Source organism: Nycticebus coucang, chromosome 2, assembly GCF_027406575.1.
Source record: "Nycticebus coucang isolate mNycCou1 chromosome 2, mNycCou1.pri, whole genome shotgun sequence".
Lineage (NCBI taxonomy): Eukaryota > Metazoa > Chordata > Mammalia > Primates > Lorisidae > Nycticebus > Nycticebus coucang.
This window is the reverse complement of record NC_069781.1, coordinates 115,701,614-115,715,664: the sequence shown is the minus strand read 5'-3', so window position 1 is coordinate 115,715,664 and position 14,051 is coordinate 115,701,614. Positions and strand designations below refer to the sequence as shown.

The following is a 14,051-nucleotide window of genomic DNA, read 5'->3' as shown; positions in this document are numbered from 1 at the left end:
CTGATATGTAGAAAGGGTACAGGTAGGAGTGGGGCATTCCCTGTAGGTAAAAGAATGATTAGGCAGCTTTGTGGCCTGGGGCATAGAAAACAGCCCTGCAACTTAACTTGCTCAGTGACCTTATATATATATATCTATATATATATATTTTTTTTTGAGACAGAGTGTAGCAACAGCAGTCTCGGTCAATCCCCTGGAGTTGAGTGCCATGCTTTTATTGCTCACAGCAACTTCAAACTCTTTGGCTCAAGTGATCTTGTCAAGTGATTCTCTTGCCTCAGCCTTCCTAATAGCCAGGACTACAGATACCCACCACAAACAGCTATTTTTAGAGACAGGGTCTCTCTTGCTCAGGCTGGTCTCCAACTGAGCTCAAGCTATTTGCCTGCCTCAGCCTCCCAGAATGCTGGCATTACAGAACTAAGCCACCATGCCTGGCCTCCCTATTTTTTTTTTTTTTGAGACAGTCTTGCTTTGAAGCCCTTGGTAGAGTGCTGTACTGTCACAGCTCACAGCAACCTCAAACTCTTGGGGCTTAAGCGATTCTCTTGCCTCAGCCTCCCAAGTAGCTGGGATGACAGGCACCCACAACACCCAGCTGTTTTTAAGAGGTGAGGTCTCACTCTGGCTCAGGCTGGTCTTGAACCTGTGTGCTCAGGCAATCCACCCACCTCAGCCTACCAAGTGCTGGGATTACAGGCCTGAACCACCACACCTGGCCTCCCTTATTCTTTATGAGCCCCTCTGCCCACCTGTTACATGGACTACTAAACCACTAACACCTGGGCAGTGCTGTGTAACCTGAAGTCTCCCTCTCTGGGAGATGGACCACATGTAGATGTGTGACTCACCTAGGACTCTTCCATGTCCCATCCTGCAACAAAGTATGTCTTGGCTAGGAAGCCCCCTGTCCCCCAAGAAGGAGGCTCCATGGGTGGCCTATGACATAAAGGCAAGGACAAAGTACTGAACCTTCTCACATCTTTATTTGAAAGGCACAGCTAAGCCCACCCTCGATACAGCATTTTTCACTTCTCTCTGTAGAGATCAAACGACTGAGCACAACAAAAGCTGACTATATACAGACACAGGTGTGGGTGTTGCTTTTTTTTTTTTAAACATTTTTAATATCCCCTTTCTTTAAAGACAAGCTAGTATACTGGGAAAAGGAAAAAAAAAAATCAAATTAAAAACCAAGACAACTTTAGTACCCTCATCTTTATTTGGGAAGGGGAGAAGGGAAATCCTGGGTCACCCGCCCCCACCTGGCCTGTCCCAGATACGCTTGCTCCCTCTTTTGTTGAGTGAGGACCAGGTGGGTGTGGGGGTGTCTGGAACTAGTGGAGGTGGTGAGCAGGATAGGAGCTGGAGGTGAAGGTGGGAGCAGACCTAGGACCCAAGGGAAAGACTTAAGAGTGCCCAGGATGGGGAGGGGACAGCTAGCAGTGTTTGCATGCAGTGCCAGGGCAGGAGCTATTTCATGTGCCCTGAGGGGCCCAGAGAGCAGACTGTCAGTTACACGTGTTCAGAATAGGAAAGTGCTGGGGGTGTTGGATTTCTTGAGGTTTTGCTCCCTTGTGACCTGGTCTCCCATTTGCCCCTCTAGGCCTTAGCTTGCCTCATCTGTGTTATGAGCAGGTATTTATTCACCTATCTGAGCTGCAGGGGAGGAGGAAGGAGGAGGCCGGGGGACAGGAACAAAGCTAGCAGTAGCACAAGAGCAGGGCCAGGGCCCCAGCAGGTGGCTACCATAAATATTATACTACCGGAGCTTAGCCAATCGCAAGCTATACTGTGTCTTGTGCTAAACATTCCTTTCTCTCCATGCCTCTGTCTCCCCTGTGTTTCCCCCCTCCCTGACCCTCCCCATCCTGGCTGCCTGCTAATCTGACTTCTCGCCATCATCCTCCTGGTGGGTGTCTCCATCATGCCCATTCTTGTCTTCCTTGGAGAGGTGGGCCTGGGAGCCCAGCGCGGACAGTGAGAGGAGACCGGTGCCTGCGCTGACAGCTGGCAGCGAAGGTGGCTGCAGCCCCACAGGCAGTGGAGTCAGAGGCAGGGCCAGAGCCTGCAGCTGAGATAGCTGGTGGGCTTGGAGCTGCTGCTGCAAGGCCAGGGGAAGGGGAGCATTAGCTGTCACAGATCCACCTGTCACCTGCCAGCCTGCCCACCCACCCATGCAGGTCCCCAGACCTACTCGGATGATGGAGTTCAGCTCAGGAGCAGTGACCTGCTTAGCCCTCTCGATGGCTCCCAAGACCTGCTGCTGGTGCTAGAAGAGGACATGGTGAGAGAAAAGGCAGGTTATTTGTCCCAATCCTTGGGGGGAGGGGGGAATGATCTCAGTAGAAGCTCTACTATTAAATGGGCTACCCACTCCCCACAGTGGATTTCCACCTCAAAAGAAACTCCCCAGCTCCAGTCACTTCCTTTCACCAAGCCTCAGTCTCTTTATCTAGCAAATGGAGACAATTGGAGTAGCACAGAAAACCCCAAGGGGTTTGCACCAGATATTTAGGTAAAGACCTTTGGGTGAGTCAAAGGGAAGTTATCATGACCTATCCTATGTGCTAAATCACATGTAAGGAAGTGAAAGATGTGAGCCCTTGTGCAGTACACAACCTGTCCAACTGTACTCTTAAGTCCTGATCCTAAGAGCTCAGAGACTATGTTCTAAGATGTGCTAATCTAAACATCTCTCCTTCCACAGCTGGGGAAGGCCCAGTGAATTCTGGAAGGGCTGGACTAGGAGTCCAGGTTCAGGCCACTAGGAGTCCAGGTTCAGGCCATTTCCTCTGATACAGCTCTCCCCAAAATTCTTACTGTCTTGCCATTAGATGCTAGAATTCACCAATCTTCTTTTTTGCCTGTCTACTAGGAAGCCACTGTTAAAAAAGGAAAACACAGGTCTAGATCTGAAGGGCTCCAAGAACCCTTTTTTCTGGGGCTTTCATTGTGTCCTTCTAGACTTATCTCTAGATAATGGGATAAGTCTGGAAATGGGCAAGTAAGTCATTTGATGGATGCTGAGGTATAAACAGGGATTAGAGAAAAAAAAATATATATATATTTATATGTATGTATTTAGAGACAGAGTCTCACTTTATTGCCCTCAGTAGAGTGCTGTGGCGTCACAGCTCACAACAACTTCAAACTCCTGAGCTTAGGTGATTCTCTTGCCTCAGCCTCCCAAGTAGCTGGGAGGAGTAGCTGGGACTAAAGGTGCTGCCACAATGCCCAGCTATTTGTTGTTGTTGCAGTTTGGCTAGGGCCAGGTTCGAACCCGCCACCCTCGGTATATGGGACCAGCACCCTGCCTACTGAGCCAGAGACACCGCCCAGAAAATGCCGTATTTTTGAGAGTAAACGTAGCAGGGAACAGAAGCTGGGCCTTACATGGGAAGGGGAGTAGGGAGACCTCATACCAGGAGTCTCAGAACCCACAAAAAGGGATAAAAAGCCACCACCTGGTCCCTCTGGGAATGTGTAAATGTGTTCGGTTGTGCACATACAAATTGGTGCGAGTTTAATGTCTCCATGTACCTAACGTCCATGTCTGTATCTATCTCCCCGGGTGTATATGACGTGTCTGTGTTAATGCCTATCTGCAGGGCTGTTTGTGTCCATACACCCCTGTCCTAGGTCCAAAGAGCTCTACATGAGACTTAGGAGGGTGAAAAGAGTAAGAGAGGGGAAAAAAATCTTGGTGCAGTTCTGATGCATTTGACGTTTTTTTTTTTTACCCACGAAATGACTCACTCAAGCTGGGAATTCCACAGCTGGGTGAGGCCCTCACTCCACCTCCCTGGTGCCCTGGGCTTCTCTAGCCTGGGGATTCATCTTCACAGGCAAGATTTGGTGTCTGGGAGGCCAGAGAGGGGAGGCACGTGCCCTACCCTGCTAGATTGCTGGGCAAGTTCATGGAGTGTTTACTCCCCCCACCCACCTCCCGGAAGGCCTGGCTCTGCTTACCTCCTGGGAGAGGTAGGGCAGGACCTGGGCACAAATCCCATTCAGCCTCTTGACGATTTCAGCCTGCAATACACAGACACTTCAGTCCCAAAGTGGGTGGCAGGTGCAGACCAGCCCCAGGAGGCCAGCATGGGGCCAGCCCTGACACCTGCCCAAGGAGTTCTTGTTAGGAGTGGCTAGGTCAGGCTAGGAAGGCATCAGCAAAGATCTTTTCAGGCCCAAGGGCACCTAATCAATGGCCAAGGCAGGACCAGAAAGTGGCTTTCTGCCTGTAGCTCAGGGTGAAGGGATCCAGGCCAAATTGGGGCTCAGCTGCTGGTGATCAGAAGACTCCCAGACCACACACAGTGCCTCACAGGTAGTGAGCACTCTGAGTGTACCAGTATACCTAAGGAACACAGGGATGGGTGCGGATAGCAAGTCATGGAGGTCTCTGCCCTTCCCTCGCAGGAACAAAAATCTCCCAGGGAGACCTGGACAAGAGACAGAGAGCCTAGGCAGGGCTCAGGAGGGTAATGACAGGGTTGCCTGGGCGTCTGGCCAAGGGGCGCTACCTGCCTCGAGGTGCCTAATGGTGGGGGGGATGAAGGAGGAAGAGGAGGGAAACAGAGGCATACCTGCTTGTGCATCTCAATGTTCAAGCCATAGGACATCTCATAGTACTGCATGGGGAGAGAAAGAGAAAGAGATGGGAGTGGGGAAGCATGGGGGGGGGCCAACAGGAGACAAAGAGATGGGGGAGTAACAAAGAGGGGAGACAGGAAGAGACAGCTGAGAAGGTAAGGAAGAGAGAGGCAGGTGGGAGGGAGACAGAAAGCAAGGGAGGGAGAGACACCTGTACCCAGAGTCCCAGCAAGCACAGGGCAGGGGCCTGCTAGGGCTGTGGGTGGGGAAACTTTAGGTCTCATGCCCACCCCAACCCCTCCTCCATTCTAGGACTCCTACTAATCTTGTGTATTTTTATATCTTTGTGGGTGGGTGGGCTGGACTCTGTAAAGTTTGCCTCTCTGGGTATAAATAATGATAAACAAAGCCTGCTACTTTGGCTCTGGGGCCAGCAGCCACTTACCCCATCCCCAAGCCCTAGATCAAAGCCTGTTTCTTCCCTGCTCCAAACCCTTGCATGGCTCCCCATCACCCTGGGTGAAAAAGCCATGTTCACTCCCAGGTCATCATGTGGTCTAGCAGGATTCTACTCATTCATCAAAACCCCTGACATAACACCCCATTTTCTCCATGCAGCCTTCCTTAGACAATGTTGGCTGGGAGGATCAATGTCTGGTTCTGAGTCCCCCACAGTCTGTGAGAACTGGGCTCTGGGTTGAGTTCTCTTTGAGACCCTGGCATTACTGGGCTGTGGCCAGGCCACTGGTCCGGCAGAGGTGGATGGGCATGGCAGGAGAGCGGGGCACTGATGCAGAAATTGCTACCTGGCAGGTACAAAACAGAGCAAATGATTCTGGCAACAAGAATGCAGTATCACAGTCCTCCCCTCTATTCCCCTTTCCGCCCATGAGTAGGGCTCAAGGGTATCTCAGCCTCCTGCCAGGGGCCCCCTGGGGGTGCTCCTCCCAGATCTTGGGTGTGGAGGGGTTAAGAGCGCAGATGCCCAGACATTGGCAGTGGGGTGGGACCCGGTTGCTCCCCCACGTCAGTTGGCTTTCACAGCCAGTGCCGCCTCCTCCTCTGCCAAGGACAGCCGGGGACCTGGCAGGCCTGGTCTGCAACCCGGTGGTTTGGCACCTCGGCCACTGCCTGGGCAGGTTGCCAGGCCAGCAGGGGCTGGCTGAATGAGAACAGCCCCTGAATGCCCGCACTTCCCAGGGGAAGTGGCCACCAGGGTGTAGGGATTGTAGGCAGCAGCTGCCAGCACCAGAGGAGGGCCTGGGGTCCCCCATGCCTGCCCACTGGGCCCAGGGGCCAGGATGACTATACCATCACATAGTGACGCTGCATCTCCGACTTCTCGCTGGCCAACTTGTCACACTCAAGCTTTAGGCTGGGAAAACACAAGGGGAGATGAGGTGGTGACACAGATTGGAAAAGGCTATGCCTCGTGCATAGGGGAAACTGAGGCTCCAAACACCTCAAGTCTCAGCAAGGGCAAGATCAGTCCTTTCCTGGAGGACAAGCCACAAACTCTGATGTGGGGAGGTAGGGGAACAAACACTGAATTGAGGGGCAGAGGAGTTGGGAATAGTTGAGTTGGGGAAAGCTTTAGGAGCCTAAGTATAAAACTGGGAATATGAAACCACTCTTTCACATCTGGGGGTGGAAAAATAATAAAAATACAAATTTTTAAAGTCAGAATAAGCTCAGCAACCCTGAGTCAGGGAGAGAGCTGAACAGTTAACTTCTTACAATCGCCACGAGGTCTATAGTGTCATCATCACTCTGTTACAAATGATGTAATGGGCGCCCAGAGACATTGAGTAACTGGCTCAAGGTCACATAGCCAAGAAGCCCAAACTAAACCACAGGGGAAAATTTTCTGGACCCAAACAGAAACTGCAAAGAGGCTAAAAGGGTGCAGGGTTACCAGGGATGGCCCTGGACTGGACTCCTCAAAGGGTACTAACATCACTGTGGGGGCTTGGTTTCTCTGGACGGATAAGTAGGACGAAGGTAGGCCCAACTATGGCCTCATTTCTATGTTAGGGGATCCAGGTGGCTAACACTGCAGCTTCTTTCAGGTTCTCCCAGTTAGGGTAAGCTGTGACCCTTCCTCAAAGGCTGCAATGAGAACATCAGGGTACAAGGGATCATTAGCTGAAGCCAGAGAAATAGTGTTGGTGACAGGAGGGTGTGGACCCTCTAAGTCCAACTGTGGGGTCCCCATGGACCTGGCTGTGGCTTCATGTCCACATCTACCACCCCTCATGGTACAAAGGCCAGACAGCCTGGGTTCAAAGCTCTGCCCAGCTCCTTCAATGCTGTGTGACTCTAGGCAAACTCCTCTACCTCTCTGGACCTCAGTTTTCTCCTTGGTTACAATCTAGGATAAGGTGGTGAGGATTCTAATGAATTCACACAAGCAAAAAAAAAATTTTTTTTTTTTTTTTTTTGAGACAAGTCTCACTTTCTTGTCCCCGGTAGAGTGCCACGGTGTCATAGCTCACAGCAACCTCAAACTCTTGGGCTTAAGGGATTCTCTTGCTTCAGCCTCCCAAATAGCTGGGACTATAGGCATCCTCCACAACACTTGGTTATTTTGTTAGAGATGGGGTCTAGCTCTTGCTCAGGCTTGTCTTGAACTTGTGAGCTCAAGCAATCCACCTGCCTCAGCTTCCCAGAGTGCTCTTTGAGGATTTTTTTTTTTGAGACAGAGCCTCAAGCTATCGCCCTGGGTAGAGTGCCGTGGTGTCACAGTTCACAGCAACCTCCAACTCCTGGGCTTAAGCGATTCTCTTGCCTCATCCTCCCAAGTAGCTGTGACAACAGCGCTGGACTATTTTTTGGTTGTAATTGTCATTGTTTGATAGGCCTGGCCGATTAAAACCCGCCAGCTCTGGTGTATGTGGCTGGTGCCTTAGCTGCTTGAGCTATAGGTGCCACCCCAGAGTGCTAGGATTATAGACATGCGCCACTGCGCTCAGCCCAAGAAAATTTCTTACAACAGTGCCCGGCATATGGTAAGCACCCACAATAAATGTTTGTTAATCTTCTTATGCCCCAGGAGCCTTGAATTTTACTCCACCATAGTGGAGGGAGACAGGGTTAGGGTCACTTTGGACCTCATACCTCAGCACTACAAAAAATACAAAAAATTGAAAAATTAGCCCATCATGGTAGTGCATACCTATAGTCCCAACTACCTGGGAAGCTGAGGCAGGAGGATTACCTAAGCCCAGGAGCTGAAGATTGCAGTGAGCTATGATCACACTACAGCACTCCAGCCTGACAGAAATATCTTATCTCTTTAAAAAAAAGGGGGGGAGGGGGCTGCTTCACTCTAAACTCTGGATTTCTGTCCTTTCTTGAAAAATAGGACAATCCAGGCGGCACCTGTAGCTTACTGGGTAGGGCGCCAGCCCCATATACCAAGGGTAGTGGGTTTGAATCCAACCCTGGCCAAACTGTAACAAAAATAGCCAGGTGTTGTGGTGGGCACCTGTAGTCCCCGCTACTCGGGAGGCTGAGGCAAGAGAATCACCTAAGCCCAGGCGTTGGAGGTTGCTGTGAGACACCATGGCACTCTACTGAGGGCAATAAAGTAAGATTCTGTCTCTAAAGAAAAAAAGAAAGAAAAGAAAAAGAAAAATAGGACAATTCAAACACCCAGGGCCTCTTATGCATGGCAGATCCTGGGCGCACTCCCAACATGGTAGTACCCCTCATTGGATAGCAGGAAACCAGACCCAGTGGATGCAGGCCCCAAAACTCGGATAGGTCAGACTTATCCAAGGTCCCACAACAGTGATCCTTTGCTCCTAAAATTGGGTCAGCCTTAGGCCTAACTATGAGATGGTCACAGTCAAGCAGAGACCTGAACAAAGTGTCTGGAGCCTGCCAGAGAAGCTGGCTCCAGCACCTTCAACTGACAGTACCTCAGTTTCTTAATCTTGAAAATAGGCACAACAGAACAAATATAGTGGCTCACACATGTAATCAATTTTGTTTTTGGAGACAGAGTCTCACTCTCTTGCCCAGGCTAGAGTGCAGTAGCCTCAGCCTAGCTCATAGCAACCTCAAACTCTTGGGGTCCTTCTGCCACAGCCTCCCAAGTAGCTGGGTGTATGTTGTCTGCCACCATGCCTATAATCCTAGTTCTTTGGAGACTGAGGCTAGAGGATCACTTGAGGCCAGGAGTTTGGGACCAGCCTGGGCAACATAGCAAGACTCGTTATCTATAAAAAAAAAAAGAAAAATTGGGCGGTGCCTGTGGCTCAGTGGGTAGGACGCCAGCCCCATATACAGTGGGTGGTGGGTTCAAACCCGGCCCCAGCCAAATTGCAACAAAAAAATAGCCAGGCGTTGTGGCAGGCGCCTGAAGTTCCAGCTACGTGGGAGGCTGAGGCAGGAGAATCACCTAAGTCCAGGAGTTGGAGGTTGCTGTGAGCTGTGTGATGCCACGGCACTCTACGGAGGGCGATAAAGTAAGACTCTGTCTCTACAAAAAAAAAAAAAAAAAAAAAAGAAAGAAAAAAACCAAGCAGGCATGGTGGTGGTGCACACCTGTAGTTCCAGCTACTGGGGAAGCTGGAGCAGGATGATTGATTGAGCCCAGAATCTTTTTTTTTTTTTTTTTTTTGTACAGACAGTCTCACTTTATGGCCCTCGATAGAGTGCAGTGGCCTCACACAGCTCACAGCAACCTCCAACTCCTGGGCTTAAGCAATTCCCCTGCCTCAGCCTCCCAAGTAGCTGGGACTAAAGGCGCCTGCCACAACGCCCGGCTATTTTTTGGTTGCAGTTTGGCCGGGGCCGGGTTTGAACCCGCCACCCTCGGTATATGGGGCCAGCACCTTACTGACTAAGCCACAGGCGCCGCCTGAGCCCAGAATCTTGCAATGAGCTGTGATGGACACCAAGGCACTTTAGTGAGAACTGTGTCCCCCCCACTGATATTCCCCTTTCTTCTTGGAAAAAACTCAGTATCCTTATTGAACACTTTTGGGGTAAACTTCAGTTAGAGAAGGCCTAAGGGCAAACTGGGATTTATGCACAGCCTCTGACTTCTTGTGATTCCCAAAATTCCTGTCCTTACTGAAGTGCTTGACAATTTGCATTCTTCAACTAGAAAAAGCTGGGTGCAAATCTCAGTTTTGCTGCTTTCTGGCTACATGTATATCAAAGGATATCCTAACATCTCAGAGCTAAAGTTTTTCTAGATGCAATAAAAGGACAATAATTGTTCCTTCCCTCAGATCCTGCACATGGCAAGCTGTTCAGGAAAGTTATGAGATTAAGTTCTGGAGGGAAAGCGCCAGCTTGGAGAGTGTGCTGGATGCCAGAAACTCCTCCAAAACTAAGGAGAGAGAAGAACAAGCTGTAAAATTTATTCTTTGGGGTTGGGAAGGTGTAGAGTCCACCCCTCAACTTCCACTATTGAGAGATCCTTTACTCAAGGAGATTGGGAGCCATACTGTTGGGCACTGGGGCAAATTATTGAACTTCTTTGTGCCTTGGTTTTCTCATCTTGACAATGGGGCTGTTTTAAAAGAAATGAACTAAATGTGAGTAGAGTGTTTAGGACAGCCCAGCACTTATTAAGACACTCTAGATATGCCATTTTTACAAGTGTATGTATGCAGTGGGGACCACAATCTCCCCCCCACGCAAGCCACGGTCTTGCCGTCTGTTCCTGGCTTGGGGAGAACTCACTTTCGTAGCACGCAGAGACCCTCCCCATCCCCCCGACCCGGGGTCCCCATCTCACCTGTGATACTGAGCCTGCAGCAGTTGAAATTCATCTTTGATGCGATCACAAGAGTCCGAGGTGGTGAATTTGAGTTGTTGGGGTAGGTGTGAGGAGCCCTGTGGGGAGGGGGCGGCCTGGGTCAGGGCCAGGCGGGGGCCTGTGGGGAGGCAGCAACCCAACGCAGCTGCAGTGTCCCCCCCCCCACTTCCTGGGCCGGTGTTTACAGCCCCTGACGAGGCCCCCGCCCCCGCTTCCTGCCCCCGCCTCTCGGGGGCGGGGGAAGCCCAGGGGGTGGGTGCGCCTGGAGCCACCCGGTCCCCCCATCCCCCGCCACCCCCTGGCTGGGAAGGTGCGTTTGTAAGACCGCCCTTGGTGGGGGGCAGGGTACGCCCTCTACCGCCCCTCCAAAGGGCCGTGGGGGTGCCATCCAACCACCCCAACTGCTCTGGTGGCCCAGATAGGGAGTAGTGCGGGTGGACACGCGTCCCATAAAGACCCCCCCCATTAGGGAGCAACGAGGCCTCCCTGCAAAGTCCTCTTGGGGGAGGGGTCTCTCAGCGCCCGAAATCTTTTCGAGGGGTGTACCCCACATTCCCCGTGGCCATCCTCCGGACCCGCTCTTCCGGGTGAGGTACGCCTCGGATCCCCCCAACTGGCCCCCAAAGCAGCAGCGCGCTAGTGGTGCCCGGCGGGGCCCCAGGCCTGAGGCCAAGGCCGTCCGAGGCCCTGCCTGTCTCGGTGGGGGGCGCCAGGCCGGGAGCTGGGGCTGTGCGTCCAGGGCCCGGAAGCTGGGGGAACGTGAACTAGAGGGGGTGTTCAGGAGCTGGCGGAGGGAGGTAGGGGCCGCTCTGGGAGAGACAAGGCCCGGGACTAAGGGGGCGCGAAGCCGGGAGCAGGGGGGGACAGGAGTTGGACCCGCAACGGGGGGGAGGGGACTCCAGGCCGGGAGCTTGGGGGGGCAGGGCCCGGACCTGGGGGACGCTGGTCCCGGCGGGCCCCGCTTACCGAATGCCTGCTTTGTGGAAACATCATGTCAGTCGCGGTGGGGGGCGCAGATTGCGCCCCAGCTGTGCGCCCCGGCTCGGGCTGCTCGGGGCGCCGGGCGGCCGCGCCTTTGTCCCGGCGCCGATCGGCAGCTCCCGGGGCCGCCGCCGCCTCCCGCGCCCGGCCGCGCCCGCTTCCTGCGCCCCCTCCCCGCGCGCCCGGCCCCGGCGCGCCCCGGGCCCCGCTTCCTGCGCGCCCGGCGCCCCTCCCCTCCCCTCCCCGCCGCCCGCCTCCCCGCACTCGCAGCCGCGGGTCCTATTGTCTAATGGCGGCGACGCCGGCGGTGGCCGCAGCTCGGCTGCTGCGGAGGATTCGGCTCCACCTGCTGCCGCTGCCGCTGCCGCCTCTGCCCGTGCCCCGTGCGCGCCGCCGAGGGGGGGCGCGCGCTCCCGGGGAGGCCTGTGAATCCTCACCCCGGCCCGCCTCCCCCGGGCCAGCCAGCCACGGTGACCTTGGGCACGGCGCGCCCCCGCCTCGGGCCGCAGGTTCCCCACCCTTCCCCACTACTAGGGCCCAGCCTGCCAGGCCCTCTCCCCTCCCTGCTGAGGACGCCCAGGCAGCCGGCTGGGCCTCAGTTTCCCCATATGTCAAAGAAAAGAGGGACCCGACTGCCGTGATACCTAAACTACAGGTTCTGGCATCTCACGACCTGGACGCGTGCCACCGACATGCTTTGTGACCTGGGCTCTTGACTGGGTGGCTCTTCTCTCTTGGCCTCAGTTTCCTCTGCAGAAAAATAGCAGTAATACCCACTACCTCATAGGAGCCATTCCTGCAACAAACATCTTTTTAACGCCTACTATGTGCCAGGCTCTGCACTCAGCCACTGGGGTGGAGGTGGGAAGTGCCTTGAGATACACAAGAGACAAAAATACAGTGATGGACTCTTGGCGGGTCAGATGGAGGTAACAGCTCCAGGGAAAAATAAGATGGGGGGAGTGCAAGGATGTGGGCCTGGAGGTGCAAGTTTAAACTAGGGGCAGGGGGAAAATGAGAAAGCCTTTTTTTTTGTTGTTGTTGCAGTTTGGCCGGGGCTGGGTTTGAACCCGCCAACCTCGGTATATGGGGCTGGCGCCCTACTCACTGAGCCACAGGCATGCCTGAGAAAGCTTTCTTGACAGCAAAAGGGACCTGAGGAAGGTGGGGTGGAATCATAGGGGAAGGAGTAGAGATGGATCAAAGAGGCAGTAACAGCAAGTGCAAAGGGCCTGAGGCAGGAGAAGGTGGGGCCAGGGAGGCAAGGCCTGAGGCTTGCTTCATTTTCCCAAGACACAACTCACTGAAGGGCTTGTACTTGGGTTAATGTTTTACTGCTGCATTTTCAGTTTTTTTTTTTCTTTTTGCAGTTTTTGGCCAACGCTGGGTTTGAACCCACCACCCCTACCCCCAGCATATGGGGCCAGCGCCCTACTCCTTGAACCACAGGCACCGCCCTTTTTTTTTTGGAGACAGTCTTGCCTGTGGCCCTGTATAGAGTGCTGTGGTAGCACAGCTCACAGCAACCTCCAACTCTCGGGCTTAAGCAATTCTCTTGCCTCTGCCTTCCAGGTAGCTGGGACTACAGGTGCCTGCCAGCCAACATCGATTATTTTTTGTTGCAGTTGTCATTGTTGTTTTAGCTGCTCCAGATGGGGTTCAAGCCTGCCAGCCTCCGTGTATGTGGCTGGCGCCGTAACCACTGTGCTACAGGTGCTGAGCCCATTTTCAAATTCCTTTATATATATATATATACACACATATGTATTATATATATTTTTTTTTTTGAGATAGAGTCTCACCATGTCATCCTTGGTAGAGTGCTGTGGTGTCACAGCTCACAGCAACCTCAAACTTTTGGGCTCAAATGATTCTCTTGTTTCAGCCTCTGAAGTAGCTGGGACCACAGGCACCCGTCACAACGCCTGGCTATTTTTTGTTGCAGTTGACATTGTTGGTTAGCTGGCCTGGGCTGGGCTCGAGCCTGCCACCTTTGGTGTATGTGGCTGGCACCATAAGCACTTTGCTACAGGCACTGAGCCCATTTTCCAATTCTTAATCATTTTTTTTAAATTAAAAAAAATTGTTTTTTAGAGACATAGTCTCACTTTATCACCCTTGGTAGAGTGCTAAGACATCACAGCTCACAGCAACCTCCAACTCCTGGGTTTAGGAGATTCTCTTGCCTCAGCCTCCCCAGTACCTGGGACTACAGGCGCCTGCCACAATGCCTGGCTATTTTTTTTTGTTGCAGTTTGGCCTGGGCTGGGTTTGAACACACCACCATCAGTATATGGGGCTGGCGCCCTGCTCACTGAGCCACAGGCGCCGCCCTCTTAATCAGGCACCCCCTTTTGTTTTTACTGGGCCCAGCAAATTCTGTAGCTGGGCCAGGTCCTACAAGCCTTATGGCCTGTGAGGATACTGGGCTTTTACTCAGAGTGAGGCAGGAGCCCCTGAGGGCTATGAGCAGAGCAGAGACAGTGCCCTGGGCTGGGATTTTGAAAGTTTCCTCTCTTGCAGTGTGGAGATAAGGCGGTTGTTACTTGAAGGTCATCCTTTAGGCAAGTGCTAAATACACAGTCTTTTTAATTATCATCATCATCTCTAACAATTACACAGTCTTCCTCCCCTGTTGAATGGTTGTAAGTTCTTTGGACCTTGTGTGTTACCATCTGTAGAATGGATTTAGAACTCT

The 14,051-nt window shown here is 52.8% G+C and overlaps 1 protein-coding gene across 1 annotated transcript; it reads right to left on the bottom strand.

Moving 5' to 3' along the window:
- Window positions 1-967: 967 nt before the first annotated feature.
- On the bottom strand, window positions 968-11,704 carry TLE5 (TLE family member 5, transcriptional modulator). The gene is made up of 7 exons (XM_053580587.1): window positions 11,339-11,704; window positions 10,352-10,449; window positions 5,908-5,971; window positions 4,590-4,634; window positions 3,973-4,035; window positions 2,198-2,272; window positions 968-2,104 (listed from the first exon to the last, which is right to left on the bottom strand). Exons 1-7 carry the CDS (start codon window positions 11,363-11,365, stop codon window positions 1,883-1,885), a joined length of 594 nt encoding a protein of 197 aa, XP_053436562.1. The 5' UTR covers window positions 11,366-11,704; the 3' UTR covers window positions 968-1,882.
- Window positions 11,705-14,051: the final 2,347 nt, after the last annotated feature.